The sequence below is a fragment of the Microtus pennsylvanicus genome, chromosome 22 (genome assembly GCF_037038515.1).
Source record: "Microtus pennsylvanicus isolate mMicPen1 chromosome 22, mMicPen1.hap1, whole genome shotgun sequence".
In the NCBI taxonomy this organism is placed as follows: Eukaryota; Metazoa; Chordata; class Mammalia; order Rodentia; family Cricetidae; genus Microtus; species Microtus pennsylvanicus.
In genome coordinates, this window is record NC_134600.1 from 24,818,805 (window position 1) to 24,846,754 (window position 27,950).

The window sequence follows — 27,950 nt, forward strand, 5'->3', positions numbered from 1 at the left end:
CCACAGTCTTCAAACAAAATCTATTTCATGAAGGTCATACAGCACACACATATATATCTTGAAGTACATAAATATGCATTCACTAATACGTTTTAGGTAATATCATTAACTAAATATAATAGTTATTTTATTTATTTATATAATAGCTATTTTATTTATTGAATTTAATTTCAAAAAAAGAATTTCATACCAAGGTCATTCTATCGATATGCATTGTTCACAAAGACTCTGTATTGTCAAAAAACGGCATTTGCTGAGAATGGGCCAAGTGTGAATATCGTTAGTGTAGAGCCTTTAGCTCACTGATGTGTATGACGGCTCTCTAGAGTGAAGAGCCTCCCTGTTATCCACCCCAAAGTCTTCTGTTTTCATCTGCTTCACACTTACCTCACACACGGAAAGGACTTGTGCACATTTTATTTGCACCTATTTAATAATTGATCTCCCCCCACCAATGGACACTTTGGAAGATTCGCGGTCACTCTGTCTTTCACGCTGTTCAAGAGTGCCGTCCGTCCAGCGTTCATGGCAGGAACTCAGCCAACGTGGTCTTAGTGAATGAGTTGTCGGAGAGCTCCAGGTGCTTAAGGTTTCCTTAGGCACTGTCATTTCAAAGTTACTCAATTGTCTACTAACTTCAAAGCAGAAATTATGTTAACACCTCCAGGCCACTAGAGAGCCATTTAATGAATCATTGCTGTACTTCAGTGGAATAAATTACTTCAGGGAACTGAGGATATTTCTCAGAGACTGCTCATGACCTGGAAAAGGCTTGCGAAACTGGCTTTCTATACTTCGAAACTGTAAGCAGAAAACACCGGTGACAAATGACCACCGGCTCATGAAGTGGACCAGAAGGCGCGGTGCTCTGAGCCGCAATGGCCATCTTTGGGGCGTGTTTGGCAACACGGCATTTCCCACCCACGGAGGATGTTTGCTTATTTTAATAGTTCAAGTACAAAAAAACCAGATATTCCTTCTGGAAACTGTACACTGTTGACTCACTATTTTTTTGGGAGGCAAATGATCTCACATATTACTTCATGTTTTACATAAGCAGAGCCCATGTCTAAACACCTTTTAAAGATATTTTAAATGTATAGTGTACTTGTGTTTTCTATAATAACTTATGGTTTATGCTAGGTAGAAAAAAATCATAACAACCTTTGCTAGATATTACATAATGATTTTGTTTAAGTGACAGAAAAGCTACATCTTCTCATCAAATGCCAAAGTCACGATTTTCTCCACTGGTACCCCGGAAGTGTTAGAAGAACCCTGCGGTATTTATTATTTGACAGTGGTTGAAGTGAAATAATAACACTGACACAAAACATGAGGGTTTTTTTTTCCTCGGTTACCAAAATGGAAAGTATTTTACCAGCTGTCAATGCGTCCACGTGGACCCTGACACTTCGCTAACCACTGACTTTAAACCTTCACCCTATTTGGGGGTGGGGAAGAGATGCTTGCCACAAGGATCAAACAAAGGATGTTTCCCAAAAGGCACTTGCAGAGGTTTGTCTATGTGTGGCTTTCAAAGGGGAAAGTACAGTGCCCCGGGATCGATCCAAGACCCTCTTCTGGTTTTGCTCTGTTTTGCCTAGTTAATAAACCACCAAGAAAGATAATTTTTAAACCTAATTTGCTGAAATGAGATTTACTAATGTCTGGGGGGGGGGGAAGCACCAATTTGAGAAATTTTGATAAATTGATTAAAAAAATAAAGATTCCACTTTTCACCGAAAGGGTAAAGGATACCTAGCTACTTGGTAATCCAAAAGAAAGGAGGAAATTACAGAAAGTCAGAACCCAAGGTGCCCTTACACAGCTCAGCGAACCCTGGATGCTCCAAGGCCACTGCGGAGTCTGGAGGTCGGCAGCTCTCCGCAGGCACGCAGGTCTCCTGACTCGCGGCTTTCAACCTTCCAGTCCCCGCAAGGCTCGCTCGCTAGCTCGCCCCGGCGACAGTGAAGGTCGGGGTCTGCAGTCTAAGCCCTGCAGTCGACCGCGCTGTGAACGGCCTCCTGTCCCGGGGAGTTTGAAAATGCGGTTCCTGAAAGGGCATTTCTGATCGTTCTCTTTCAAGGACACAATCGAGCCCGAAGAAAAAGCGCAGTTTCTTCGAGGTTTGTACGGAACAGAGTAGCTCTGGAGAAAGGGGGTGGGAAGGGAGGGGGGGGCACTCTGCAAAGCCAAGTCCCCAGCGGCGTGGCGAGCGTCTCGGAGGCAGTGGGGTGTAAATGCGGGCTGGGTTCACCAAGGGCTGCTTGCACGGGGGTCTCGGCGAGAGCGCGCGCAGATGTGGGGACGGCGGCCGGGGGTGGTCCCCGGCCCTCCCTGCGCCCCGCGCCCCCAGCGCGTCACCGTCCCCCTCCCGCCCCCGCCTCTGCGCTCCTCCCCCTGCTCCTCCTCCCCGGCGCGGTCCGGCTTGGGGGGCGGGAGATCGGCGGGCGGGAGGAGCGCTCCGTAGGCCCGGGAGCTCGGCCGGCCCTGGGCGCGTGGGAGCCGTGGCGCGGCGCTGCGAGGCCCGAAGAGGAGGGCGCGGAGGTGAGCGGGCTGGGGGACAGCCCGAGGCTGGCGGATCGTCCGGGGTCGCCGTGGAGCCGCATCCTTCCTCCGGGACTCGGCGGGCGCCGAGCTGGCCAGGTGGGAGGAGGTGGGAGGGGTGCGGAAGGGCGCCCGTGGCACCCATTCCGCCCCCTTCTCCTCGCGGTCCTCCCGGAGCCCCGAGGGAGTCCTCAGGTCAGGCCCAGCAGAAAGGAGGCCAGGAGAGACCTTGTCCCAGGTAGGATGTGCCCGAAAGGGAAAGGACCCGCAGGTTACTTTTACCAGTCAGTTTGGGTAGATGCGGCGCTTTTCACTGTTAGGAAGCGCGGCTTGGCAAACAGGTAAATAAAGCCAGCAGTGGCTTTGCTCACTAGTGTAATCGCGGTGTGTTCAGGCCATTTTGTGTTAGAAGTAATTGGTCTGTTCTCTTAGTGTCCTTAATTATCTCTGCGTCCCGTGTTCACCCTCAGCTAAAACTTGTTGAAAATTATGCCCTAAAAATCTTGTTCTTAAAATAACATAGGGAGATAAAGAGATTTTTTTTTTTGGACGGAGGTTTCCATTTATTATCGCCACTATCCCGTGGACAGGATTGGTGCCAGTTTTATATGCTGGCAGATAATTTTCTTTTCTTTCTTTCTTTCTTTTTTTTTTAGATAGAAAAACTTTTTCTGTGCCACGTTTTATTATCGCTCCATCACTGTAGGTGAAATAGATTCAGACTCCTGTCCCACCTCCCCCTCATGACTTGATTAGCCTCTAGTTCCAGGTAACTGCCCCACCGCTTACAAGCTTCTGTCTCCAATCTACCACCCCACCCCTTCGATCTCTTTGGTATTTCTTTATTTAGTTGATCATTTTTCTTTCTTTGGCACCGTACTTCTCCTCACACTCAAGACAACCCATTTGGAGGGGAAAATGAGCATCCTGAGTATTCAGCCACATCCGAGCAGCTCCAGACAGCCTGGAGGTGCGCGTGAGGTAGTGGAGACAGCTGCAGCTTCTGCCTCCTAGCTAGTCCTTCCGATGGGGAGAGAAAGGAGCCGGTTTCAGCAGTGATACGGTTAGCTAACTGTGAAAGATGAAAATGAGAAGCTTCGTCTAAATGACTTTCATTGTGCCGGTACCGTGGAAAATGTACTTCTCCTGAATGAGCCTAATTGTGTTTTAATACTGGAAACACAACACAGATGAAGGCAGAATTTTAAAATGTTCATAAATGATATAGGAAAATGAGAATAAAGATACACCAAAAGCTGCAAAGGCGAGGCCTGTGAGAAAAGGGGCAGGCTGATATCAGGAAGTACAGTTACTCCCTGCTCAGCTTATTCCCATGATTCCGAGGTAGGCAAGACACTGGCAGCCTTGACACAGACACATCCCTTAATCTTGGGGCCCACAGATCTTGACTCCCAGAAAAGAGAGGTCTGACCTCCAAAGAGAGGTCTGAGGCTTGTTACGTTTTCTTTGGCCTTGGCGTTTACAAAAATGCATTTAGTAACCAAGAATATTTATTGCATACATAGTCAGTATGTGCCAGGCAGTGTGGTGGCAGGATGGATGTGTGTGTGTGTGTGTGTGTGTGTGTGTGTGTGTGTGTGTAGTAAGCCAATGGTAAAAAAGAAACATAAACAATTGTTTAACTCCCTAGGAACTTAACAAGGGTTGAAAGAGGATGGGGGTGGGCCGGAGTGAATTGTTCCTGTGAGGAGAAGGTTCCCTGTATGGAAAAGTGATTCAGTCTTCTCTACTTCTAGAAAAGGGTTCTGGTGCTGGGCAGTAGGAAATAAGGGTCACACAGGCAGAGGCTGTCACATCTGGGGCCATAGGTCACACAGTCAGGAAGGTGGCTGCGGCTCTAAGTTTAAGGGGCCACTGATGTTTTAAGGAAGAGGAGCATTTATGATAGTTTATGTCTTAAGATGACCTTAGCTCTTGGGTGAAGAATGGTTGGGTAAAGGGTGGAGATAAAGATGAAGATAGACTGACCATTTAGAAAGTGTTTACATTGGTGACGTGTGCTTAGAGTGCCAGATCCTAAGGCAGGAGGATCTCTTGAGCCCAGGAGTTTGAGATGGGGCGGTGGGGGAGGGGGAGTCATACATATCTGCAGTGAAAAAGGATAAACAGCTGGACTAGTTGGTATGCCAGTGTCGGTGGAGAAAGCGTACGGAATATCTTAAAGGGGCTATGCTTGGTGGCTCCTGCGTTTGCTCTCAGCAGTGGCAGGCAGACCTCTGTGAGGCAAGGCCTGCCTGGTCTGCATAGCAGGTTCCAGGCCAGCCAGGGCAATACTGTGAGAACAAGAAGTATGTTGAAGAACAAGAGTTTACATCAAGGATGAAGGAAAGCAAAGAATAAAGGTTGACCCCCAGAGTTCTCATCTGAACAACTGGTGGGAAATGGTACCAATTCAGTGAGGAGAAGGAGCTGAGAGTAGCAGAAGCAGGTCTATTGCAGGGAAAGAGCTGACCTTTGAACCTCTTAAGTTTGCGATATCATGAGAAAGGCCATAGCTATATACCCTTAGGAGGCAAAAAGGATGGTCTCCAGGGCAGTGTGGGGTAGACTGGCCTTTGAAGAGTGAAGGTGACCATCAAGAGTGTATGGTAGGCTGGGTGGTGGTGGCGCACGCCTTTAATCCTAGCGCTCGGGAGACAGAGGCAGGCGGATCTCTGTGAGTTCAAGGCCAGCCTGGTCTGCAAGAGCTAGTTCCAGGACAGGCTCCAAAGCTACAGAGAAACCCTGTCTCGAAAAAGCCAAAAAAAAAAAAAAAGTATGATGGGGTCAATAAACTTGGTTATTTGAGTTTTCTTCAGCATTCTGTGCCAAGCTGAGTGAAGATACAGATAAAATGGGTCGCTGGGTTTATCGTAAGTTTTTACCAAGTGTATATGGGGAATAGTTTTCAAGGGAATAACTCAATATACACAGTGAAGTCTAGACAGGATTTCGAGCCAGGAACTAGTAGATGGAGAATGAAATAGAATTCAAGGTCTTTAACAAAAATTATTTTACAATAAACATAACAGTGTGAACATTTAAGTTGAGGTTCTTAGAAAGGCACTGGAATATCAGAAATATGAGAAATATCGGAAAGTGAGTGACAGGTGGAGGCAGAGATTCATTGCTTTTTATGAGTAGCTCAAAAAGACAAGAGATCCTGAGCAGGGTCTCCAGGCAGGCCAGTGCAAGGCGGTGGTGATGTGTGCCTTCGCTGCTCTCAGCGGCAGGCAGATCTCTTGAGTTTGAGGACAGCCTGGTCTTACAGAGTGAGTTCCAGAACAGCCACCGCTCAACAGGGAACCCTGTCTCCAAAAACAAAAGCAAAACAAGAGCACCACAGAAAGGTGTATCTCCTGGGACAGCGAGGTCTTGAGAGGATTGGCAGCTACTGTGGACAAAGAACAGCATCCCCAGGAAGAGCGGAAATCTAGAAGTTAGTGGAGGGCAGGGATGTTAGGGAGAGGTTGCTAGGAGTTGCCAGTCGTCCTGAAGGGGTGGCATGTTTGCAGGATGAGTTAAGGAGGCTCGGATATGAGCTTGTGAAGAATACAGTACCCCCCATCACGTTTCTGGAGGATTTCATTTTCTTGATAGCAATTATCAGATTGTGAAAACCACAAGCTATCTAAGGATAGCTTTTTCAGAATTTCAGTCATACAATAATTAATGTCCTAGACATTTTCATGCAGAATAAATTAGGCCCTGTTTTTCAAAATTAACTTAGCACAACTGCTACCATTTTGCTGGAGGAACGTCAAGGAATCCTAAACTGAGAATCCTTAGGGACTGTCTTAGTCACTGTTCCATTGCTGTGAAGAGACACCATGACCAATCTGACTCTTACAAAAGAAAGTTGGGGGTGTAGGAGGGAGGGCCCGCTTGTTCATCCCAGCTGCCTGGCTAGCTTAACCCCGAAATAACCACACAGAAACTGTAGTAATTAAAACACCGCTTGGCCCATTAGCTCTAACTTCTTATTGGCTAAGTCTTACACCTTAATTTAACCCATTTCTATTAATCTGTATGTGGCAGTGGCTTACCGGCTAAGTTTCAGGAGCATGTCTTACTCTGGTGGCGGATCCATGGCATCTTTCTGACTCCGCTTTCTTCCTCCCAGAATTCAGTTCCATCTTCCCCACCTACCTAAATTCTGCACTATCAACAGGCCCGGGGCAGTTTCTTTATTAACCAATGAAAGCAACACAAAGATAGAAAGACCTCCTACACCATGGGGGCTTGCTTACAGTTTCAGAGGTTTGTCCATTCTTACGTTATTTTTAACACGACAGGATACAGGCAGACATGGTATTGGAGAATTACCTGAGAATTATGTACCTTGTTCTTTAGGCAGAGAGAGGCTGGGTCTGGCAAGGGCTTTTGAAACTTCACCCATCCCACCCCACCCCACCCCGACTCCACCACCCCCACATACACACTTCCTCCAACAAGGCCACACTGATATGAGCCTATTCTTATTCAAAGTACCACAAGGGCTTTGAGCTTACTGTTATTGCATTGCCTTGCTGTGTTAATACTCCCTTAAGTATTACATGTGTACGTCACATTAAATACCCATATGGAACCTGAGATCTCAAGGAGAACTGCATGCTACTTGAAATTCTTTGAACTGGAACTCCTGTAGTTGGTATTAAATATAAGGTAATGATGTAACATTTTATGTTGCTTCAAGACTTACAAAGAGAGAAGTTTAACATTGGGAAAGATCATAGGAACCAGGTACAATTGCTTCCCATTTAACAAAATATAATAGAGACAGACTGAGAATCAAGATGGATCCAGAAGCCTACACCAGTCCATTTACCTCAACAGCACAAAATTAAAACTTGCTATACATGGAATAATTTTATCAAGTACTTAATCTATATTACCTTCAAGTAAATTAAATAAAAATTTAGGGAAGATCAAGAATCTCTTAGCTGAAGTGCCTCTTGGGCCAACATCATGGACATCACCCAAGAGCTTAAGAAAGACAGAAACCAGAGTCGCCCAGACTTGGACACTCTCGGAGTCTGCTTCAGCACAATCACTGTCCCTGTGCTCATGTGTGCACTGAAGTTTGCCAGGCTCTCCACTCATTACTGGGTTTGCTCAGACAAGGGCCCATGGAGCCTGGAGAACCAAGGGAAAAGCGCTCCCTCCTCCTGGGAGGGTAGGAAGAGTTAATACCAACAGAACACTTGGGATTTTGAGTGTTATGAAACAGGAACTCAGTGTCCTCTGTGGTGTGATGACACATTCTAAGGCATAGCATTGCTCTTCCCAGAAAGTGAAGGAAGAGATTACAAATTAGCAAGTGGGGTTTCTGATGCTGAGGGGAACGGGCTGCATGCATAGTCTTCACCTTTTCTTATTAAGGGCAGCTGTTCTCTGGGTGGCCCTTTTTCACTGTTGGAAACGACATGAAAATAGACACAAATAAGAATCAGCCAAACTGGCTGTCTCTGAACAGCAAAGGAAGTATTAGCTTGAATCCTGATCTTTTAGAGGTACTTTTGATCCTGGAAACCTATTATTCACAACTAATGATCTCCTATAAAATTTCTGACGCCCAGGCTCAACCCTCAGCCAATTAAGTAAACATCAGGATTGTTATATAATAACAAATGACAAGGTCTTTTAAATCTCCCCAGTCATTCAGTGGAGCGAGAACTGAAAACAACTGTCTTGAGATCCTTGGGAGAAGAGGCAGTTCTGGGATTAGTTCTGCCTTCCCACCCACTAGTGGGACCCCCACATTGTACAACAAAGCTGAGACAAAGAGAGAGATGGAGGGAGGGAGGGAAGGAGGTTAGTGGATGGATGGGTGTATTGACCTACCAGTGGCTTTTCCAGACTTTGAGGGATGCAGGATTTTTTTTAAAAGGGAGTTTGTAATTAGAGGGGTGATGCTAGCTTTTGATAAAAATGGGCACACAATATACATTGACCCAAAGCTGTTAATTTGTATAAATTAAAATGAAGCCATTCTTTGTGTAAATCACACCTCAGTCAAGGTATATTTTTAAGTTCTGTGTATGCTTCAGTATTCACAATTTCATTGATTGGAAAACCCAGGAAACCAGTGCCTGTTTCATGTCATTGCAAAGTCAGCACCTGGTTGGCTGCTTGGGGCCGGGTGAGTCGGTATGTGGACCTTTGGTGTTGTGTTGATTCCTAACCTGACAGCACCCGCCAGGAACACCTGTCGTTCATAGTTGAGGAAGCATTAGGGAGATGTTTTAACTTACTGAAGAGGATCTCAGGGTTGAAGAGATGCTGAGACCGTGAGGACCTGCGACCCAACCCAGCACCCACATAGAAAACCGGTATTGCTAGCGCTAGGGGAGCTGAGGCAGGAGGTTGGAGCTGAGAGACCCTATCTTAAAAAATAAAGTGGACATTGATTGAAATAGTCACCCAGCGTTGACCTTTAACCTCCACAGGCATAGCACCTCCCCACAGGTGCCCACACACGCACGTATACACCTAAAACCTTTGAAGAAAAAAATGTTTTAGCTAAATTTATGGAATTAGATTTAACCAGAAATCCTTTTTTGTTGGAAATGTTCCTCAAATTAACTAAACTGTTTCATGAACCTGTTCCATTCCTGGAGCCAGGCTGGCCTTGAACTCACGGTTCAGCCGTAGGAGACTTCGATCCTTTTTTTATTTTGGAGGCAGAGTCTTATTGTGTGGTCCTGATTGGCCTGGAACTCCCTGTGTAGAGCAGACTGGCCTGGAATTCGCAGGGATGAGCCTGCATCTGCCTTCTAAGTTTGGGGTTTAAAGTTGTCTGCCAGGCCCGGCACTTGATCTTCCTGACTCCACCCACCACGTCCTACGGTTACTATTGTGTGCACTGTGCCCAGCTTCTGTCCTAGTAATTGCAATTCAGTGAACTTAAAATTTCGTTTGAGTGGCTCAGTATCTAAAAATGTCATGAGATCACATCTACATCCAGTTAGTTATTGAATACATATTGAATCTAAGTTGTTGAACACATATTGGACTGTGGGAATTTGAAACCGCCTTGGAACACCACTGCATTGGGAAATCGCTCACCTGCTTCAAGAGGAGCCATAGCCTTGACTTTGGGGTTTTCTGGCCATTTCTGAAAATATTCAAAATCCCTAAATGAAACAAAAACGGTTTTATACCCATAGAAATATGTTATGGCCCAAGAGTAAGAAGTTGAGTTCTTCTTGTTTGTTTAAATGTCAAGAGAATTTAGGACTGTCTTTGCAATGGTTAAAGTCACCATCGAGTTAGAGAAAATTGGTTTGGGATATCTGACATTCCATTCCTGGAATGTACTCCTGCCTGTTGAGGATTACTAAGCAGATGACTGAGGGCGTGGCCTGGGGCTGACCCCGGGGTACCTTCCCTCTGGGGAAAGGCATTTTCTCCTAAAATAGTGAAAATGGGGCATTCCTACGTGGAGCCTCCTACTGGCTATGAAAATTATGGCCCTTGGAAGCTTGGTAGTTTTAAAAACCAATAAAATAAGGAATAGAGAAAGGGATTGTACAAGATTGCCAATACAGACAGACAGCTGTTAGCATTACCCTTCCCTGAAAAAAGAACATTTGATACACAAAAGTAGGAAAGATATACTCCACAACGTGAAGGATGGTTCTTAAAGTGGAATAACTGAAAATCGCCTTGCTTTCTCTGGATTTTTGTTGGTATTCAGGAGTCATAGCAGGTAAGGCCGAGAAAGCCAGATTCCCTTTGAGGCATTCCTAGTTTTAGACTGCATTTATGGGAGGCTCTCTTCAAAATGATGCAGAAGTTATACGTGAATTAGGGAGTAGTTTGTAAATACAAATTTATTATCTTTCACACATAGAACATGGGGAACTGGAGAGACGGTTCAGTGATTAACGGCACTGGCTGTTCTTCCAGAGGTACCCAGATTTAATTCCTGGCACCCACATGGCAGCTTCCAACTGGCTATAACTGTAGTCCATGCCCTCTTCTGGTATGCAGACATACACACAGACAAAACAGCCATACACATAAAATAATAAATAAGTCTTAAAACAAATAAAACAGAGAGAGAGGAGAGAAAGCGTGAGAGAGTGTGTGTGTGTTGAAGTAAAGGAACGAGTACATGCTGACTGTCTAGGGGATGCTCTGTCTATACAATTTAGTTTTTTATTCTAAGCGGATAAATTTTTTATTATACTTTTTATTATCAGTACATCCCGTCTCCGCCTAATGAGCCTGGATTCTGAGTGTGCGCACTGTGTCTTCCCTGGCTTTCTATCTCTTATGTACAGCACACACAGGGGACCCGGATACGTTCGTGTTGGGTCACCGCAGGGCAGATATGTCTTGAGTCTGTATATGCATCACTCCTTGTCGGCTGAGATGTGTGCTGCGGAGCTTACAGATGAATGTGGAGATGTCATTAATAACCCATGTATTCACTCCGGAGACACCAAGGAAACGATCCAGAATACTAGATGAATGAATTACAGATGAGTGAAGTTTCTGCCCTGCCGTCTGAACGCCACATATATGCATTGCTTGTGCCAGATGGTCTACTCTTAGGTCCGAAATGGGGGACTCGCGTGGGATAGGAACACACTCTTCGGCCCTTTCTTTTTGCCCCCCTCTAAAAGGAAGACATATCGTCAAGGTGGTTACAGATTCCCTAGAAGGCACATGGCCCCTCACCTGAAGTTTACCAAACGTTACTTAGAGAACATTCATGTTTCATTTTACGGTGTCAATAAATTCAGATCATTTGTTATGAGATAGCCCAAACTAAGATAATCATTAAAGTTACTATTGCTTTTAGAAACACACAGATGATGACCTTTGGAGATGGAAACCAATTGCTGGTTTCCTTGTAGGTTTACTCTGCAGCCTCAGAAAGAGCAGAAGTTAGAAGATTTTGTTGTTGTTGTTGTTGTTGTTGTTGTTTAAGACTGTTCTCTTTATGGAGCCCAGGCTCTCTTATAGAGCTCCCTCTGCCTACAGAGTGCTGGGATGAAAAGACCCGTGGGGGGTTAGAAGACTTCTATTTGAATTCTTCCTCGCAAATTGCTTAGTTCTTTGAGCTTATGCTTCATTTAGATGCAGGTAGTATATGGTCTCTCTCCACCTGAGGGTTTAACAAAATAATATTATGCATTAGATTACTCTGTGAAATAGCACACAAAAGTGTGGTATATGGTTTCAACAATTAACATTTTGTATCTTGGATCCATGAGAGGTCTCTCTTGGGCTGGCAAGATGGCGTTGTGGGTAAAAGTGTTTGCTGTGCAAATCCGATGATCGGTGTTCGATCCCCTGAGCCCTGGTAAAGATAAAACTGTCCACCAGGTTGTCCCCTGACCTCCATTGGTACAGACACGCATCTGTACCAATGCACACAGTAGGTAATAAAATTAACCAACACACACACATACACACACACACACACACACACACACACACACCCCTTAACCCTATAGGTTAATTTTATTCCTAGTCACACCACACTGTTAGGGTCCAGTTAGAACTTGTCATCAGGAGCACTTTGCGAATAAGGTCCAAACATGTTAACACAAGGGTTGCCCATTAGTAGATACAAAATTTGTGGTTTAATGAAAGGCCCCCGGTGACATTTTTAGGCTCTCAGGTATTTATATACTTTTTCACACCCTGATTTAGAGAGGTCTGAACTTGTATTAAAAACAGCAGATATGTGATTAATTTCTTTTTTGTTTTATTTTTAATTTGAAAGGGCCTTAACATCATCATTATTAGGTTGGAAGATTCTGCAGTTCTTACGTGAGGGCTGCTGTAGTGTATGTTGAATAGCTGGGGTTGATGGGAATCCCTGGCTCTCCGAGTGGATCTAGTAAGACTTTTCATCCTTAGGTAATGTGTATATGGGGGGGTGGGGGAGATACGTTGGTAATTTCACCCTTGATTTAGAAGTGGACTGAGTACTGGTTTCACAGCCTATGGTTCCTTTAACTTCTGATTCCTTGGGTCTTCCGGGAATGTGAGGATGGCTTTGCAGTATGTGGTTGCCTAGGATGGTCTGAGAACATAATTACCATTCCTGACTGAAAAGGCGTGAAATGAGACGTGTAATAGATGTAAAGACGGGGAATTTTCCCCGTTCACCTAGGTTAGACGTTAAAATCAGTAAGTAATGCTGGAGAGCAGAGAAATAGCCAAAGAGTGTCCCAAATACGAACATGACTGCTCCACTCTGTCCCCATAGCCGGTTCTTAGCTAGCAGCAGCAGCTGCCGAAACACCCAGCCTTTTAGATACCCCTCACATCCACCCAATGGCACACGCCTTCCTCGGCATTCTAATCCTGGCTCTCCGTGTTCTCAGGCAACGCTGGACAAATTGATGGCATCTATTTCTGTCTCCTCTGCAAATAGGCATTATAATAGCCCCCCTTCATCAGGACAGTTGTATGGATTTGATTAACGTGTAAAATATCAAGCAGAGCTGGAACCTGTACTATTTAAGAATTAAGCAATATTAATATCAGTGTTGTTCTTCTAAAATTTAGTTTATGGATCTATTCAGAGTCATTGGGTATGATCTATTATTGCTAGGAGAGTTGAGTTTTCCTATCTCCAAACATTTTATTTAGTAAAAAACGAAAACTGGGGGGAAAAAAGTTCACGTTTCAAAATATTCCACTCAGGCCTGTAAAGTCCATTAACTTGTGCAGTGATCTGTATTTGCTGTTAATGTGAATGAGATGGCACGGTGGGGGCAGACGGGGTAGCATTTTTCCTTCAGAGCCAGCAGTGACCCTGATGCATGGCTTGTGCGTCACTGATGGAGACATCAGACACAGATGTGTCCTGTGCGAGTGAACGAGTTGTTACAAGTAGAAACTTCAGTCACTTCAATAAAAAATAACCTGGCAGCCCCATACCCCAGGGAGGGTAACTGCATCATAGTCTCCCGAGCCAGTGGCTGGGAGAAAAAATGAGAAGACACATACTATGTATTTGAGCCCGTAAACAGGACTAAACCCTTTTACATAGGGAAGCGTTGTTAAGGCATGTGGGGCAAATGATGTCTGTGGTATTTAATTATTCCTTTGGCAGGTTTTTGTTTGGTTTTTCTCTTTTCTTTTTTCTTATTTTATTATTTTTTTTTTTAAATTTAAGACAGGGTCTCACTATATAGCCCCGGTTGGCCTTGGAACTCACCACATAGACCAGGCTGGCCCCATATAGATCCATCTGTCTCTGCCTCCTGAGTGCTGGGATTAAGACGTGTGCCACCATGCCTGGCTCTTCAATAGGTTTTGATGCCTGTTTTTCAGCATAGTTCAAGTGATGGTATTAATTTTACTGTGGCTTTTGTATTTTAGTTGCCTTTAAAAAGCTGTAGTTAATCGGGTATACCAGATGGTTCATAGACCCGCCCCCCCCCCAAATGACTGTGCATTTTGGTTGTATAGCTTAGAAATTTGTTTTATGGATTTTTTTAAAAAGTTATCTCTTGGTATCAAGGTTCTTTCCTTTGCTTCTGGTGTCATTTCTGATTTACCACCTGGTGTGTCCAGTTCCTGCTTGCTAGAACTGTTTCTGACAAACATCCTGAGTGAAAGTCCTCCTTTGCTGGAAGCCTTGCTACACATGGGTGCGTCCGTAGCCCAGCAGCATCCACACCAGTGTTTGGGAAATGCAGACTCACGTGAACCCTCCTTCAGACTGGCTGAGTGAGAATCCACACTTAAGGTTCCCGGGTTATCTGTGTGAACTCGCGAAGCCTCGCCTAGCTAATCACCTCTGTGTTCATTTCTCTATTTAGAGATCTCTTGCTTCCAAATTGTGCTTGCTGTGTTCTGGGTTATACAGCATGTCAAAATATTTTGCCTTTAGAGATGCAGAACATAATTACAATGTCTAGAGGTGTTTTAGTGTTTGTCAGTAGGCTTAATTGGTGAACATTTTCTTTTCTCTCCTCTAGGACATTTCTGGAGAGCTTAGAAGCGTTTCCGCCATGGAATCCATCTCTATGATGGGAAGCCCCGAGAGCCTGGAGACTTTTTTGCCTAACGGCATAAATGGTATCAAAGATGCCAGGAAGGTCACTGTGGGTGTGATAGGAAGTGGGGATTTTGCCAAGTCTCTGACCATTCGGCTTATTAGGTGTGGCTACCACGTGGTCATAGGAAGCAGAAATCCAAAGTTTGCGTCTGAATTTTTTCCTCATGTGGTGGATGTCACCCACCATGAAGACGCGTTAACAAAAACAAATATAATATTTGTGGCCATCCATAGAGAACATTACACCTCCTTGTGGGACCTGAGACACCTGCTTGTGGGCAAAATCCTGATTGACGTCAGCAACAACATGAGGGTAAATCAGTACCCAGAGTCCAACGCCGAGTACCTGGCTTCGCTCTTCCCGGACTCACTGATTGTCAAAGGATTTAATGTCATCTCAGCTTGGGCTCTTCAGTTAGGGCCCAAGGATGCCAGCCGCCAGGTATGTGTGGCCTTGAATTACCAAGTTCAAAGGCATCTGAGGGTTGTGGGAAAAGGACCTTTTCATTTTCACTCCTAGAGACAATTATGGGGTTGGAGAGATGGCTCAGCAGTTTAGAGAAGGTACTGTTCTTGCAGAGGACAGGAGTTTGGATCTCAGCACCCACACTGGGTAGCTCACAACTCCCTGTAGCTCCAACTCCAGGCCTCTGAGGGCAACTACCCTCGTGTGCACAAACACACATAACAGATGTTTTAAAAAGACAGTCAAGTCCATTTCTTATTTGGTGAATGCTTGATCATTTTATTCTATGTGTTAGAGTTATGAACTCTATATTGAGTACCTGCTACTACTATGACACGAGTGCCTGGACTTAAGTGAGAAAGATTTACTTTGCTCACAGTTTCAGAGGGCTCAGTCCATCATGCTGAGGAAGAATGATGGAGCAGAGCTGTTCATGCAGTAGAGGGCACAACACAAAGAAAGGGTGACGCCACCAGCCTGCTGGCTCCCTCCTTTCTCCTTTTATTCATCCTGGCCCCCAGCCCATGGGATGGTTGACCCACCCTTCAGGGTGAGTCTTTTCCTCCCTGGTTAACCCTCACTGCATCCAGAAGTGCGCATCACCTTCCCTTAGTGATTTCAGGTTCAAGCACGTTGACAAGACTGGATGTTACAGTAACTGCCCACTTCAAGTCTGTCTTCCTCCCTCCCTCCCTCCCTCCGTTTCTCCCTCCCTCCCTCCTTCCCTCCTTCCCTCCCTCCCTCCTCCCTTCCTCCTTCTCCCTCCCTACCTCCCTTCCCCCTTCTTGCTTTCAGTTTTTTGAGACAGTCTCATACTTTGGTTCACTCTGGCCTCCACCTTGTGGCGCTTTCCCAAAGACGGAGATTTACAGTCATAAGCCACCACACCCGACCCAAGTATTTAAAGCAGTACACGCTTTCCCCATCCCTCTGTGTTAGAGATCAGATCAGGGACCTGATCGTGGACCCCACTCCCGCTTCTAGAAACAGTTTTTCCTTTCTTTTTAAGGAACATATCCTGTAAAATTGGCACATTTGAGCCAGGGCCTCTGAGACAAAGTTGACATAATCCCTTGCTCATATTCATGATCATTTTAATTTTTAATGGAAAAACCCTCATGGAACAGTGATTAAATTCAAATTCAGAATGAGCTACAAGCTCCATCATGTCAAGAGCCAGATAATTTGTACTTCATCATGGCTGGATGACGAGCAGTCATCAGTTTTGAATGCTTCACTTATAGCTCTAGAGTTATTATAATATCTTATCATTTATAGGCTTTTCTCAAATAAAAAAGGTCATTATAATGTTATTATTTATAGACTTTTCTCCATGTAGGAAAAAAGGTTTTTTTCCACCATTTCACACCTGCAATAAATTAATATGTTTTTCTTATTTCTTTGCTATAAAAGAGCTCCCATTTTGGAAATCCATATTTGTTTACCAGCACCGAGTTTGTCATTAGTTCATAAAGCTGGCTACCGTCAGCTGAGAGTCAAAGCCTGAAAGCTGGGCTCCGGATTGACTCCTTCGTGTAAATAGGTTTAGCAGGCAAACACTTCCATATGGCCTCGTTCAGAGCCTGTGCACAGACGTCTTCAGGGTATATCTGGAAACTTGTTTTCCTCAAACTACACCAGAGGCTTTGTATCAATATTTTTCTAGCTCGGAGTGAGATGATCTTCCTGTTCATAGTAGTAGCTCACTCCAGCACTGAACTTGCAGCAATAGAAACTTGTTGACTTTTTTAGTATATCACAGTATCAGAGGGGTTTAAAGCCTCCTCACCTTTACCTACGACGTCATTAGAGTTCCTGTAGAGATGATGGCCTCCTCACCCTACCTGTGACATCATTAGACTTCCTATAGAGATGACGGCCTCCTCACCCTACCTACGACATCATTAGAGTTCCTCCTATAGAGATAACGGCCTCCTCACCCTACCTATGACGTCATTAGAGTTCCTGTAGAGATGACGGCCTCCTCACCCTACCTATGACATTATTAGAGTTCCTCCTATAGAGATGACGGCCTCCTCACCCTACCTATGACATTATTAGAGTTCCTGTAGAGATGACGGCCTCCTCACCCTACCTATGACGTCATTAGAGTTCCTGTAGAGATGACGGCCTCCTCACCCTACCTATGACATTATTAGAGTTCCTATAGAGATGACGGCCTCCTCACCCTACCTACGACATCATTAGAGTTCCTATAGAGATGACGGCCTCCTCACCCTACCTACGACATCATTAGAGTTTCTATAGAGATGACGGCCTCCTCACCCTACCTACGACATCATTAGAGTTCCTCCTATAGAGATGATGTGTTTATTCTTAGAAAATGGCAGGCTCATGATGTTTAAGGCAGTAGCCTGACCGAATCATCGTTTTACTTGTGAAGAATTATCAAAACAAGGGAAAAGTTTTATATGCTCATCGATACAACAGTGTAGCTGGAATTATTCAAGTGTTTACAGATACTCAATGAATTGACCTCTCAACCTAAAGATTGATGTTATAAGGAGTCTGGCATCACGACACAGTTTGTACCTCTTACTTGAGAAGGCCACCCCTGGAGCCCGTGCCCGTCTGCACGCTGGCTGGATCGCCGTGAAGGGTAGTGCTTTCTGTCGCTCTCTGAGGCAGAATCTCTACATTCCCGGAACTAAAAGGTGCCCACAGAAGCAAGGAGATCCGGCCTCACACTTAGAAAGCTGGGTTGGGAGGAGATGGCCACAGAGACCCCTGGGGAGGGGTATACCTTCCTTTTCAGCTGCTGCTGACCCACGTGCCCCAGAAAGCAGACCTTCTCCAGCAGCCTCCCTCTCGTGAGAACCTCTCTGCGCCTTCCGGGTTGCAGCTAGGTTCTCTGCACTTTTTCATCGTGGGGTAAACACTTTTGTGCTTTTATGGCACTGTTCTAAGTCTGTCTTTTAAGATACTAATATATCTAACCATAATGTGATACTTTTGGTTGATTAATTCATTGTTAAGATACTGTTTTAAAACAATACCTATGGTAGTATTTGTCTGTTTAATAATTTACAGGTATTCCCCTTTTCTCATCTTCATTCTCTGGCATCGTTAGCAGCTATTGAAGAAGGCACCACAGATAGAGGACAGTTTGTGACTTCTACAAACAGCGGCGGTAACAAGCCTTTTGGGTTTTCTTGCAGGTCTATATATGCAGCAACAACATCCAGGCTCGACAGCAGGTTATTGAACTTGCCCGTCAGTTGAATTTTATTCCTGTTGACCTGGGATCCTTATCATCAGCCAAGGAGATTGAAAATTTACCCCTGCGACTGTTTACTCTCTGGAGGGGACCAGTGGTCGTAGCCATAAGCCTGGCCACATTTTTCTTCCTTTATTCCTTTGTCAGAGATGTGATACATCCGTATGCCCGGAACCAGCAGAGTGACTTTTACAAGATTCCTATTGAGATTGTGAACAAAACCTTGCCTATAGTCGCCATTACTTTGCTGTCGCTGGTGTACCTGGCGGGCCTCCTGGCAGCTACGTATCAGCTTTACTACGGCACCAAGTACCGCAGATTCCCACCGTGGCTGGATACCTGGCTGCAGTGCAGGAAGCAGCTGGGACTGCTGGGCTTTTTCTTTGCTGTTGTCCATGTGGCCTACAGCCTCTGCTTGCCGATGAGAAGGTCAGAAAGATACTTGTTTCTCAACATGGCTTATCAGCAGGTACTGGACATGCTTGTTACTCATCTGGCTCTAGCGGCCTACCTTAGGAACTGTAAAATCCGAGTTAAGACAGTGTCAATTTATAAGTACTTAACAGCATTTTCTCTGGGGATATTTAGGGAGCAGAAGCACTGTTTTTATCTTTACCAGCATCTGCGGCTCTTCTGGATAGCTGGGCCGATATTGGAGAGGAGTCTGTTTTGTGGGGGTTGTTTTGTTTGAGACAGGGTCTCACTATGTAGCCTTCACTGGCCTGGAACTTGCCATATAAACCAGGCTGGTCTTGAACTCACGGAGACCTGCATGCCTCTGCCTCTTGAGTGCTAGGATTAAAGGAATGAGCCACCACACTCAGTGGCCAGGAATTTGGCTAGAGCTTTTTCAGCATAGAAGCTCAGGAGCTCTTTTGCGATGTTGGTGGGAGTAGCTTTTTTTTTTTAAATATGACTATGCCTTGTTAACTGAAACTGGACAGAGTTGAGATGGTAATAAGAATGTGCTTTTTCTTCACCAGTAGATACACACTTAAATCAAATCTTCAGTGGAAGGAGTCCAACTCTTAACTTATGTCCTAATTATATTCTCTATAGGTAAACTAGAAGTATATACTCTGCAAATTGCCAGAAATTCACAGTTAAGTCAGATTTGATTAATATGCAGTAGCAACATACGGGTAGGGTTTGGAGAAAAATACTGCAGATGGAAGAAGCATTTGGGAGTTGGGAAGGTCTGCTAGTGAGTCGTTCAAGTGGACCGAGTTCAGCTCCACACAACCTTATCCTGAAGCAATTTTGGTTTCCAGGAGAGAAGGTTTAAGAAGAAAGAGGCATCGACACTGGGTGAAGAAGAAGGTAGTGTAGAATCCCTAGTTAAACGTCATAGAACATACCCCAAACATCAGCCACATGTATATGAACCTGAAAAAGCATCCTGGCATCTGACGACAAAGACTTCTTTTCTGTCACTTGAGAACCAGTCAGTTGGTGTTCCATGGCCTTGGGCTCAGGGCCTCTGCAGTAGTGACTCAGTTTGGACATGGCTTGTTCCCCTCTTTACATGCTGGAAGAGGTGTGGGGGGGTCTTTGTCCTGTTTTGATTTAACATCTCTTCCCCCTTCTTTACATCTGGGATGATACTATGAGCAGATTCTCCACAATGGTTCCTTGTGCTGATTGAACACTACTAGTCTTAAACATAGTCAAAAGTGGCCTGGTTCTTTTTAGGCCAAGAGTAAGCGGTACGTAGAATCCGCTCATAGTCTGTGAAGTAAAGGAAACTCACATTTCTTTTCTTGTTAGGTTCATGCGAATATTGAAAATGCCTGGAATGAGGAAGAGGTTTGGCGAATTGAAATGTACATCTCCTTTGGTATCATGAGCCTGGGCTTACTGTCCCTCTTGGCAGTCACTTCAATCCCTTCAGTGAGCAACGCCTTAAACTGGAGGGAATTCAGTTTTATTCAGGTATGTGGGGTTTTGTTTGGTAACACGTCGGACAACAGAGAATTTCACTGTTAAGTTCAATGTTAAATTTGCTCCATCTAAAAGGAGTGCCTTTGAGGTCATAGCTGCCCATCCAGTTCAGGCAGCACACATGGCTGGAGGCCAGACTATATATCCTGGTTAGAAACGGAAAGGCATTAGAAGGACATCATAGCAATGTCTGTTATGTTGTAGAATAAAAGGAGAGAAGTGGGTTTAGGTCAAATTTAATGTTCAAAGTCAATTTACTTTGATTTATTTTTTAAAAAAGATTTACCTTGATGAGCGTTTTGCTCACGTGTTTATCTGGGTAACATGTGCATGTCATGTTCACAAAGGTCAGAAGGTGTCAGATCTACTGGATCGGAAGGTTTGGACCAGTTGTGAGCCACCGTGTGGGTATTAAAAATCAAACGAGGTCCTCTGAGCCATCTCTCCAGTCCCGAAAAGTCAGTTTATTGTTAGTGAAATGAACTCACATGCACATACGTGATCACAAACGCAGTTAAACTAGATAATGATGCTAACAGGTTGTGACAGCCAGCTGCATCTGTGAGTCGTTAATGTTTGACTATGTCAGTCTTACATCAATGCCCAAGAAATCAAAGAACACTTGTGTTCTTTAAAAGGTTAAATGTTAGCCTCCATTAATATCTGTATAACATATTTACATATTTTAAATATATATAAAATTTGGCTTCTAGTGATATGGTCACAATCTGTACTTTTTGATCCAAATGGTATATAGCACAATATATACAATATATATATATAGTAGAGTCATTTGACCGTACTGTATTTTATTCCTTGCCTAGCGATGTGTTTGTCTGTTTTTTCCCAGAGGAGCAGGGAGGTGTTATGACAGGATTTCTCTATGTGGTATTGGCTGTCTTGGAACTTGCTCTGTAGACCAGGCTAGCCTGAAACTCAGAGAGATCTACCTGCCTCTACCTCCCAAGTGCTTGGTTGCTTGAGGAAATTTTTTTTCTTTTTCAGGGTTTTTGAAACAAGGTTTCTCAGTAGCTATGGAGCCAGTCCTGGAACTAGCTCTTTTAGACCAGGCTGACTTCGAACTCACAGAGATTTGCCTGTCTCTGCCTCCCGAGTGCTGGGATTAAAGGCATGCGCCATCATCACTCGGCATGAGGAAATTCTTAAAGAATATTTTTATATATTCTTTGAAAAAGCCAAGTTTTATACAATGTATTTTTCTTATATCTACTCCCTGCTACTTCCCTCCAGCTCACCCATTTTTCACAGTCATGCAAAAATCTTATTCAAATGAAGGACAATCCTTGTCCGAATTCATTTTCTCCCTTTGAAGAAAGGAGACTGGGCAGTTTCCCAACCCCTAGTTACACACCTGAAAGAAAAGAGAAGGCTTTCTGATGGGAGGTTCTGGCCAGACACCCATCATCATAAAGCTAGACCACGAGTTGTGAGCATCTTGCCTTCTAGGGACCAACATTTTCCTAGTGAACTCAGATATCACATCGCTATACTGATGACCTGTTAGTTTTCTGTGCTGTAAACTAGTTGTCAAAGTAAGTAACCTTAAACGTAGTCACTTAGAGAAGTGAAAGTAATCTCTTAACCTATAAATGATGGACTAAACTACTGTTTTTAGTCGTCAATTTATTGTGGTCAGTACCCACATGCTTGAATTGTTACTAGTCTTACCATATTTTCTTATTAACTACTATCCATGTAAGACCATTATATGCATTCTCAAAAGATCACTTTTTGGTATTTAATTATATTTGTGCACATACATGTATGTACCTATACACACTGCCATGGTTTATACACAGTAGTGGTGGATAACCCCCACCACTATTTTGATTATTTGTTTGTGGCAGAGTTTCGCTATATAGCCCAGGCTGGCCTCAGAATCACGACGTAGATCAGGCTGGCACTGAACTTGCAATTCTCTCTCCTTGTCCTCCCTCGTGCTGAGGTCGCAGCCATGCGCCACGGCAACAGCTGCAAAGCATTTGGACACCATGCACTCTGCACCATTAGAGAAAAGCTAGACATGCTGATCAGTGAGCCCAGCAGCAGAATCAGCCCTAAATAAATAAACCAACATAAACAAAAATATAAATGGTACGGTTTATGGTTGAATACATTTGGGATCAGAGTGATCTACGCAAAGGCATGATTATACAGAGCCATTCAATAAAACATTACACAATATTAATGATATGCTTTTATTTTTAATGGCATAGGAATGCTTGTGTAAACTAGATTGACTAATGAGACTAGTCAGTGTGTGCACTGTGGTCTGATATGTGCGAGATGGGAGCCCTGCACAGAAGTGCTTATGAAATTTGTGAAACTGTCTTAAATTGCTTAATTTAAGTGATAGCAGGTCAGTCCCAAGATTAAACATAGTGTGTCTGCATAGGTTGCTATGTGGAGAGTAATGTGTCTCCTTTCCTTCCTCTGCCTCAAGTCTACACTCGGCTACGTTGCTCTGCTCATCAGTACTTTCCACGTGTTAATCTACGGATGGAAGCGCGCTTTTGCCGAAGAGTACTACCGCTTTTACACACCGCCGAACTTCGTCCTGGCGCTTGTCTTGCCCTCGGTTGTAATCGTGGGGAAGATGATTTTACTCCTCCCATGCCTAAGCCGGAAGCTCAAAAGAATCAAAAAGGGCTGGGAAAAGAGCCAGTTTCTAGAAGAAGGCCTGGGAGGAACAGTTCCTCATCTGTCCCCAGAGAGGGTCACAGTGATGTGAGGAGAAGGGGTGCTCACTGACACTGTACCCACCTCCGCTCATGCAATCATGTACACCCCCTCCACGCTCCCTGTACGTCAACTGTCTCTCTGCTGCAGTAGGAAACCTGGCAGCGAGGTGTCAGCTGAACGGATATTAATTTTTATAAGTGTCATATTTTGCCAACATGAAATTTTGTAGCCCACGTGTATTGTTCCAATCTAGGAATGTTTTCTTTTCTGCAACCGTAACGGAATCATTATTTTAACTATATTGCACAATAAGGCAGAAATATTTGTAGCTGATCATATAGAACATTTGGAATACTTGGCAAACCAGCAGAATTTGAAACTTGCAATATTACTGAGTGGGTATGCTTTTTCCCTGAGGCTAAAGATTTTAATTGTCACCCGCTTTAAGAAGCAGAAATGCATAGTTACGTATTATTGAGGGACAGACCATAATAGTATGTAGGGTGCACAGGAGCAGTCTTATACTTTCATCAGATGGAGCTGGAAAGATGCCATCAATTATACGAAGCCGCGAGAGAATGTGAGCACACACCCATTAAAGACAAACCTGAAATCCTAGTTAAAGTGCACTGCAGGCTTGGAGCGGATGCTGCTAACGCACAGCTCATGGGAGCTTTGTCCTCTTACGTTACAGAGCAGTGTCGTTTTCATAGCTGCGTCAATCAGGGAAGACTCAGTGACTTGGTTCTCAAGCTGTTGTTTCGAGTAGAGTTCCAGCCCCAGGAGCTGCAGCACGGTCCTTCACTGCAGTGGGAGCCAGGTTTGCACATTGCACGTCCGTGCGTCTTTGCTGCTTTGGCCTGTCACCACTCTCCTGAGTGGGGTTTTACTGGTGTTCACTGGGGGAATGTGGCATGGTTCTGAACATTTGTCTTCTCCCCTTTAGTATTTACAACAAATCTATGCAAGGGTTACGTTATCTTTGTTTTACATATGAGGAAACAGAAGGATAGAAAAGTTCGGTTTGCCTAAGGCCCCACGGTGAGTAGGTGGCGGGGTGGGGGGATGGGGGGAGCAGTCATGGCCAGGTAGTCACCCTGCAGAAGCCGTTGCTTTATGAGACATCAGGATGTACAACCCCCTGCCCCATCTCCATGCACTGCATTCATGATGTCAAGCGAGATGTTTCCTTGCTTGTATAGCCATTGGCAGTCTTTAGAGTATGTTGTGTGCATCAAAAGATGTATAGATATATGTTCATCCTAGTTTTATTATTGCCTGGGAACCCACAATAGTGCAACACCTCCCTGTGCAGTGAGGGACTGTGCGGGGAGAGGATCCGGACAGTGTGGACGAACTGCTGAGGTCCTGCAGCTCTTCAGACGTTCCCATCAGGCGGCCATGTCCTTTGCTCTTCCTGGGAAGCCTTCCTGCCTTCACTACCATTCGTTAGGAAGCAGTTTATGAGCATGCAGGACAACAGGACAAGTGGCTAATTATAAATCCAGAGACTTAGAAGCTTATAGATTATTCATAAAATTTCTCAGTACTAGTCTTCCATGTGTGAATTGCATTTTGTTCAAACTTTGGGATATACCACATTTTCTCCATTTGTTCCTTATGCATCATAGTACAAAGTTAGAAAAGAGATGTAATTGTGTGTATTCTTCCTAAAATTGTACCATTTCCAAAGTTACCTACTGGCCCGAATCGAACCATCAAAAATAAAATGACTTATTTTTGTGGGAACCTGTCTTTCCCTCCAGTGTTCTTCTATTCTTGCACTGTGTAGTCTGGGAAATCAGCCACTAACTCTTCAATGATTCCTTGGTGAACTGTAATATTGAACACCCCATTTTCATTATATTCATCATAGTCATTAATTCTTAGTAGGAATTCAGTATAGCGATGGCTTTTTAACAGTAAATACCTACAAGCTGGGTGTGGTGGCGCACAACTTGAATCCCAGCTCTCAGGAGGGAAGCGCAGGTCAGCCTGGTCTAGAGTGAGTTCCAGGACAGCCAGAGCTCTACAGAGACTGTGTCTAGGTAGGTACGATCATGCACATATACCGGTACTGTCATGAGCTGATGGGAGTAGCAATGTATTTTCAATCCTTGCTTACTTCTTCAACTTTACTCTAAGACAACTTAATGTGAAAATACAATGAAATATTTCTAAAAGTTAGGTGATTAACTACATTGTTATATATGTTAGGTAGCCCCTAATATAAAGTTACTGCTATTATACATACATAGGACTTTTGGGAATATAAAATTACATAAAGGCTACAAGTATATTTCGAATGACACTTTTTCTCAGAACGCTACAAAGCAATGGAATAATTTTAGTTCTAGAATAAGTGTAATGCTGTCATTACAATTCTAAATGTTTCAAGGCCTCTCTCACAAAACATATCTGTTTATTGACTTTTGGTTGCTTAATTTACTGCTTCTGTAATTTTTCTTTTTATGAATTGCCCCTAAAGGCATTTTTCGGGCTTCAGAAGTAGACTGAATTTTGTGGTTGACAAAAGTGAGGAGTTGGCAGGAGATTACCGTTTAAAGAGCAGGCCTAGTGAGGCATCTCGGTGGTAGGGCACCTGTCGGGAGCCCGATGACTGACTGCGTCTGCCCCCCACCACGAATGTGGGGTCGGCACTGCTCCTCCGAGCTGTCCTTTGACATGACATGCACACCCGTGTTCACGTCTCCCTCTTGCTGCCTCTGTCTTTATTTCTCTCTCTCTCGCACACACACACAAAGTAAAGGAAATATAATTTAAAGTTTTTAGGGGTGGAGGTGTTAAAGAGGAGCAAAACTTTGTTTACTAACGTATGGTTTGAGAAGTTTGAGCGAGAAGATGATAGGAATGCAGAAAGCATAATCTGTCTTCATCCTGTGTAAAGACAGTCAAATAGCTTTTCCTATGAGGAAAAATCTCATGACATGTATCATGCTACTTAGCCTTTCTTCAGATTTCCTGTCTCCTTTATTAGGAATATTTAAAACCACATTTTAATAGAAATGTAATCATATTAGCATCTTTTTAAAAAGAAAATATGCTGAAATTTAGCTCAGATAATCTACATGAGATTTTTATTTAAATTTTAAAACATTAAGCATGAATAAAATTATTATTTATCAGAAATAATTATTTTGTATAATACAGAAGGTGGCTGATGAGTTCATGCTAAACTACCTGATTATTTTCTTATAAATTAGCTTAACTTCAAATTGACTAAAGAATTTTACTTTCAAAATTAATTTGATAATGATAAAAATGTGTTCCTACTTACATTCAAATTATGAAAATTATTTTTTATTCACAAATATATTCAACCTGATGTACATAGTGAGTTCCAGGGCAGTCAGAGCTATGTAAAGAGACCCTGTCTCAAAAATCCAATATATATATATATACTTTTTCTATTATTTATCTCTTATGTAATATGACAAAAGTCTTCATTTAAATTTTTATGCCATTAAGCTATTTCATAATTATTCTATAGCGTTCCCTCCCCTAATATTTATTTATAAAATTTAAGTTTTTCACATGGCATTTAAAATATAGCTACTCTAAATGTATTCATAACTCTACTGTAAGCAGCTGATTATACTGCGTCAGTCTATGAACTGCTGCTCTGAAACGGGCAAGCAGAGTAAAGTAGAAATTGCTTTGTAAATTCACGACAAAACAATGTCGTATGTGTAACACACCTCAGTCCCGTGTTACAGTCGCTCAACCCTGCACGGTGCAGAACGCAGTAGGACAAATCCTGGCGTATATTCAATCTTTGTAATTACCTGAAATGAAAGGTAGTGATTCTGTTCTGAACGTTACAGGAGCGAACAGGTTCTCCCGTACTTTTGATGCGACAGAATTGTGAAGTGTTTAATTTCCCAGGGTTCCAGTCCTATGTTGCTAAAACAGTGATTCTGTTGAACCCAACACGCGTTATAGGAATTGCTGGGCTGACTTTTCACTTTACAAATCACCGTATTTCCCCTGCACAGATCCACAGTGAAGGCAGACCAGGAGACTTCCCTGTAGCTTAGGGTCGCTCCTCACAAAAGCAGGTACAATGACCTACTTGCAGGAAGCATTCTCCCAGGGATTTCCTTCCGAAGATCTTCACATCTGCGCGCGTGTTCATCCTTCGCGCCTGCTTTCCCCACTCCTGAGCTGCTGACTGCTGTTCACACCCTTTGGAGCGAGGTGTCCCTGTGACCGGTTCCTGTGATGAGTGCTGGCCTCTGAGGCTGCTGACTGCTGTTCACACTCCTTGGAGCGAGGTGTCCCTGTGACTGGTCCCTGTGATGAGTGCCTGCCTCTGAGGACTACCAGGGAAGTGGTATGTGTTCTTTATGGCCCCTTCCGTCTGACTAATGAGGTTGTGGATAAACATCTGTCCCCAGCGGGTCAAGGCAACACTTAGAGGCAGAATCAAGGCTACTAGAAAACAGACAACTCCCTGCTGCTTCCTGTGTTTAAACAATTCTAACTTGGACTTTCTGTGTTCTGAGAAATCTAAATTTTATCCTTCCCAGTCTTTGTCACAGTATTAATTTAGCATTCTCGAGTAGGTTAGATTTGTAATGATGCTTTCAAAAGATTTTAAATAATAATGTACAATTTACATTAAATTAATATTCTATTGTTAATCATACTTTTTTCCCTTTTTCTTTCATTAGCAATTTTGTATTGGCTTGTATGATTTTCTTTGTACAAATTTTCCTTGTGTGTATTCATTTTTGCTAATGGCTTGTGTCCTATGAAATATTGTTTGAACAAATTGTATGCCATAATTTTGTCATTCTCCTAGATATGCCTTATAAACATTTCAATAAAAAGTATTATTTAATGTTTTAATTTTGCCTTTTTATCTTACTAATTTGAATATTTGACAGAATTCATTTAATATTTTGATCTTTGATTTTTTTTTATTTATTCTTTTGCCTTTCACATCATGCCTCCTGATCCCACCAATTCCCCACCACCACCACCACCAAAATAAA

General features: G+C 43.6%; 1 protein-coding gene across 2 annotated transcripts; it reads left to right on the plus strand.

Annotated features, from left to right (window-relative positions):
• Nucleotides 1-1,853: 1,853 nt before the first annotated feature.
• On the plus strand, nucleotides 1,854-27,803 carry Steap2 (STEAP2 metalloreductase). 2 transcript variants are annotated; one of them, XM_075956083.1, is made up of 5 exons: nucleotides 1,854-2,129; nucleotides 14,505-15,026; nucleotides 18,230-18,757; nucleotides 20,056-20,220; nucleotides 22,694-27,803. In XM_075956083.1, the coding sequence occupies exons 2-5, from the start codon at nucleotides 14,538-14,540 to the stop codon at nucleotides 22,979-22,981; spliced, it is 1,470 nt and encodes a 489-aa protein (XP_075812198.1). In that variant the 5' UTR covers nucleotides 1,854-2,129; nucleotides 14,505-14,537; the 3' UTR covers nucleotides 22,982-27,803. The 2 variants fall into 2 exon arrangements, with proteins under 2 accessions (XP_075812198.1, XP_075812199.1); XM_075956084.1 differs by lacking the exon at nucleotides 1,854-2,129 and adding an exon at nucleotides 2,434-2,550 and having other exon boundaries at nucleotides 22,694-27,801.
• The last annotated feature ends 147 nt before the right edge of the window (nucleotides 27,804-27,950 follow it).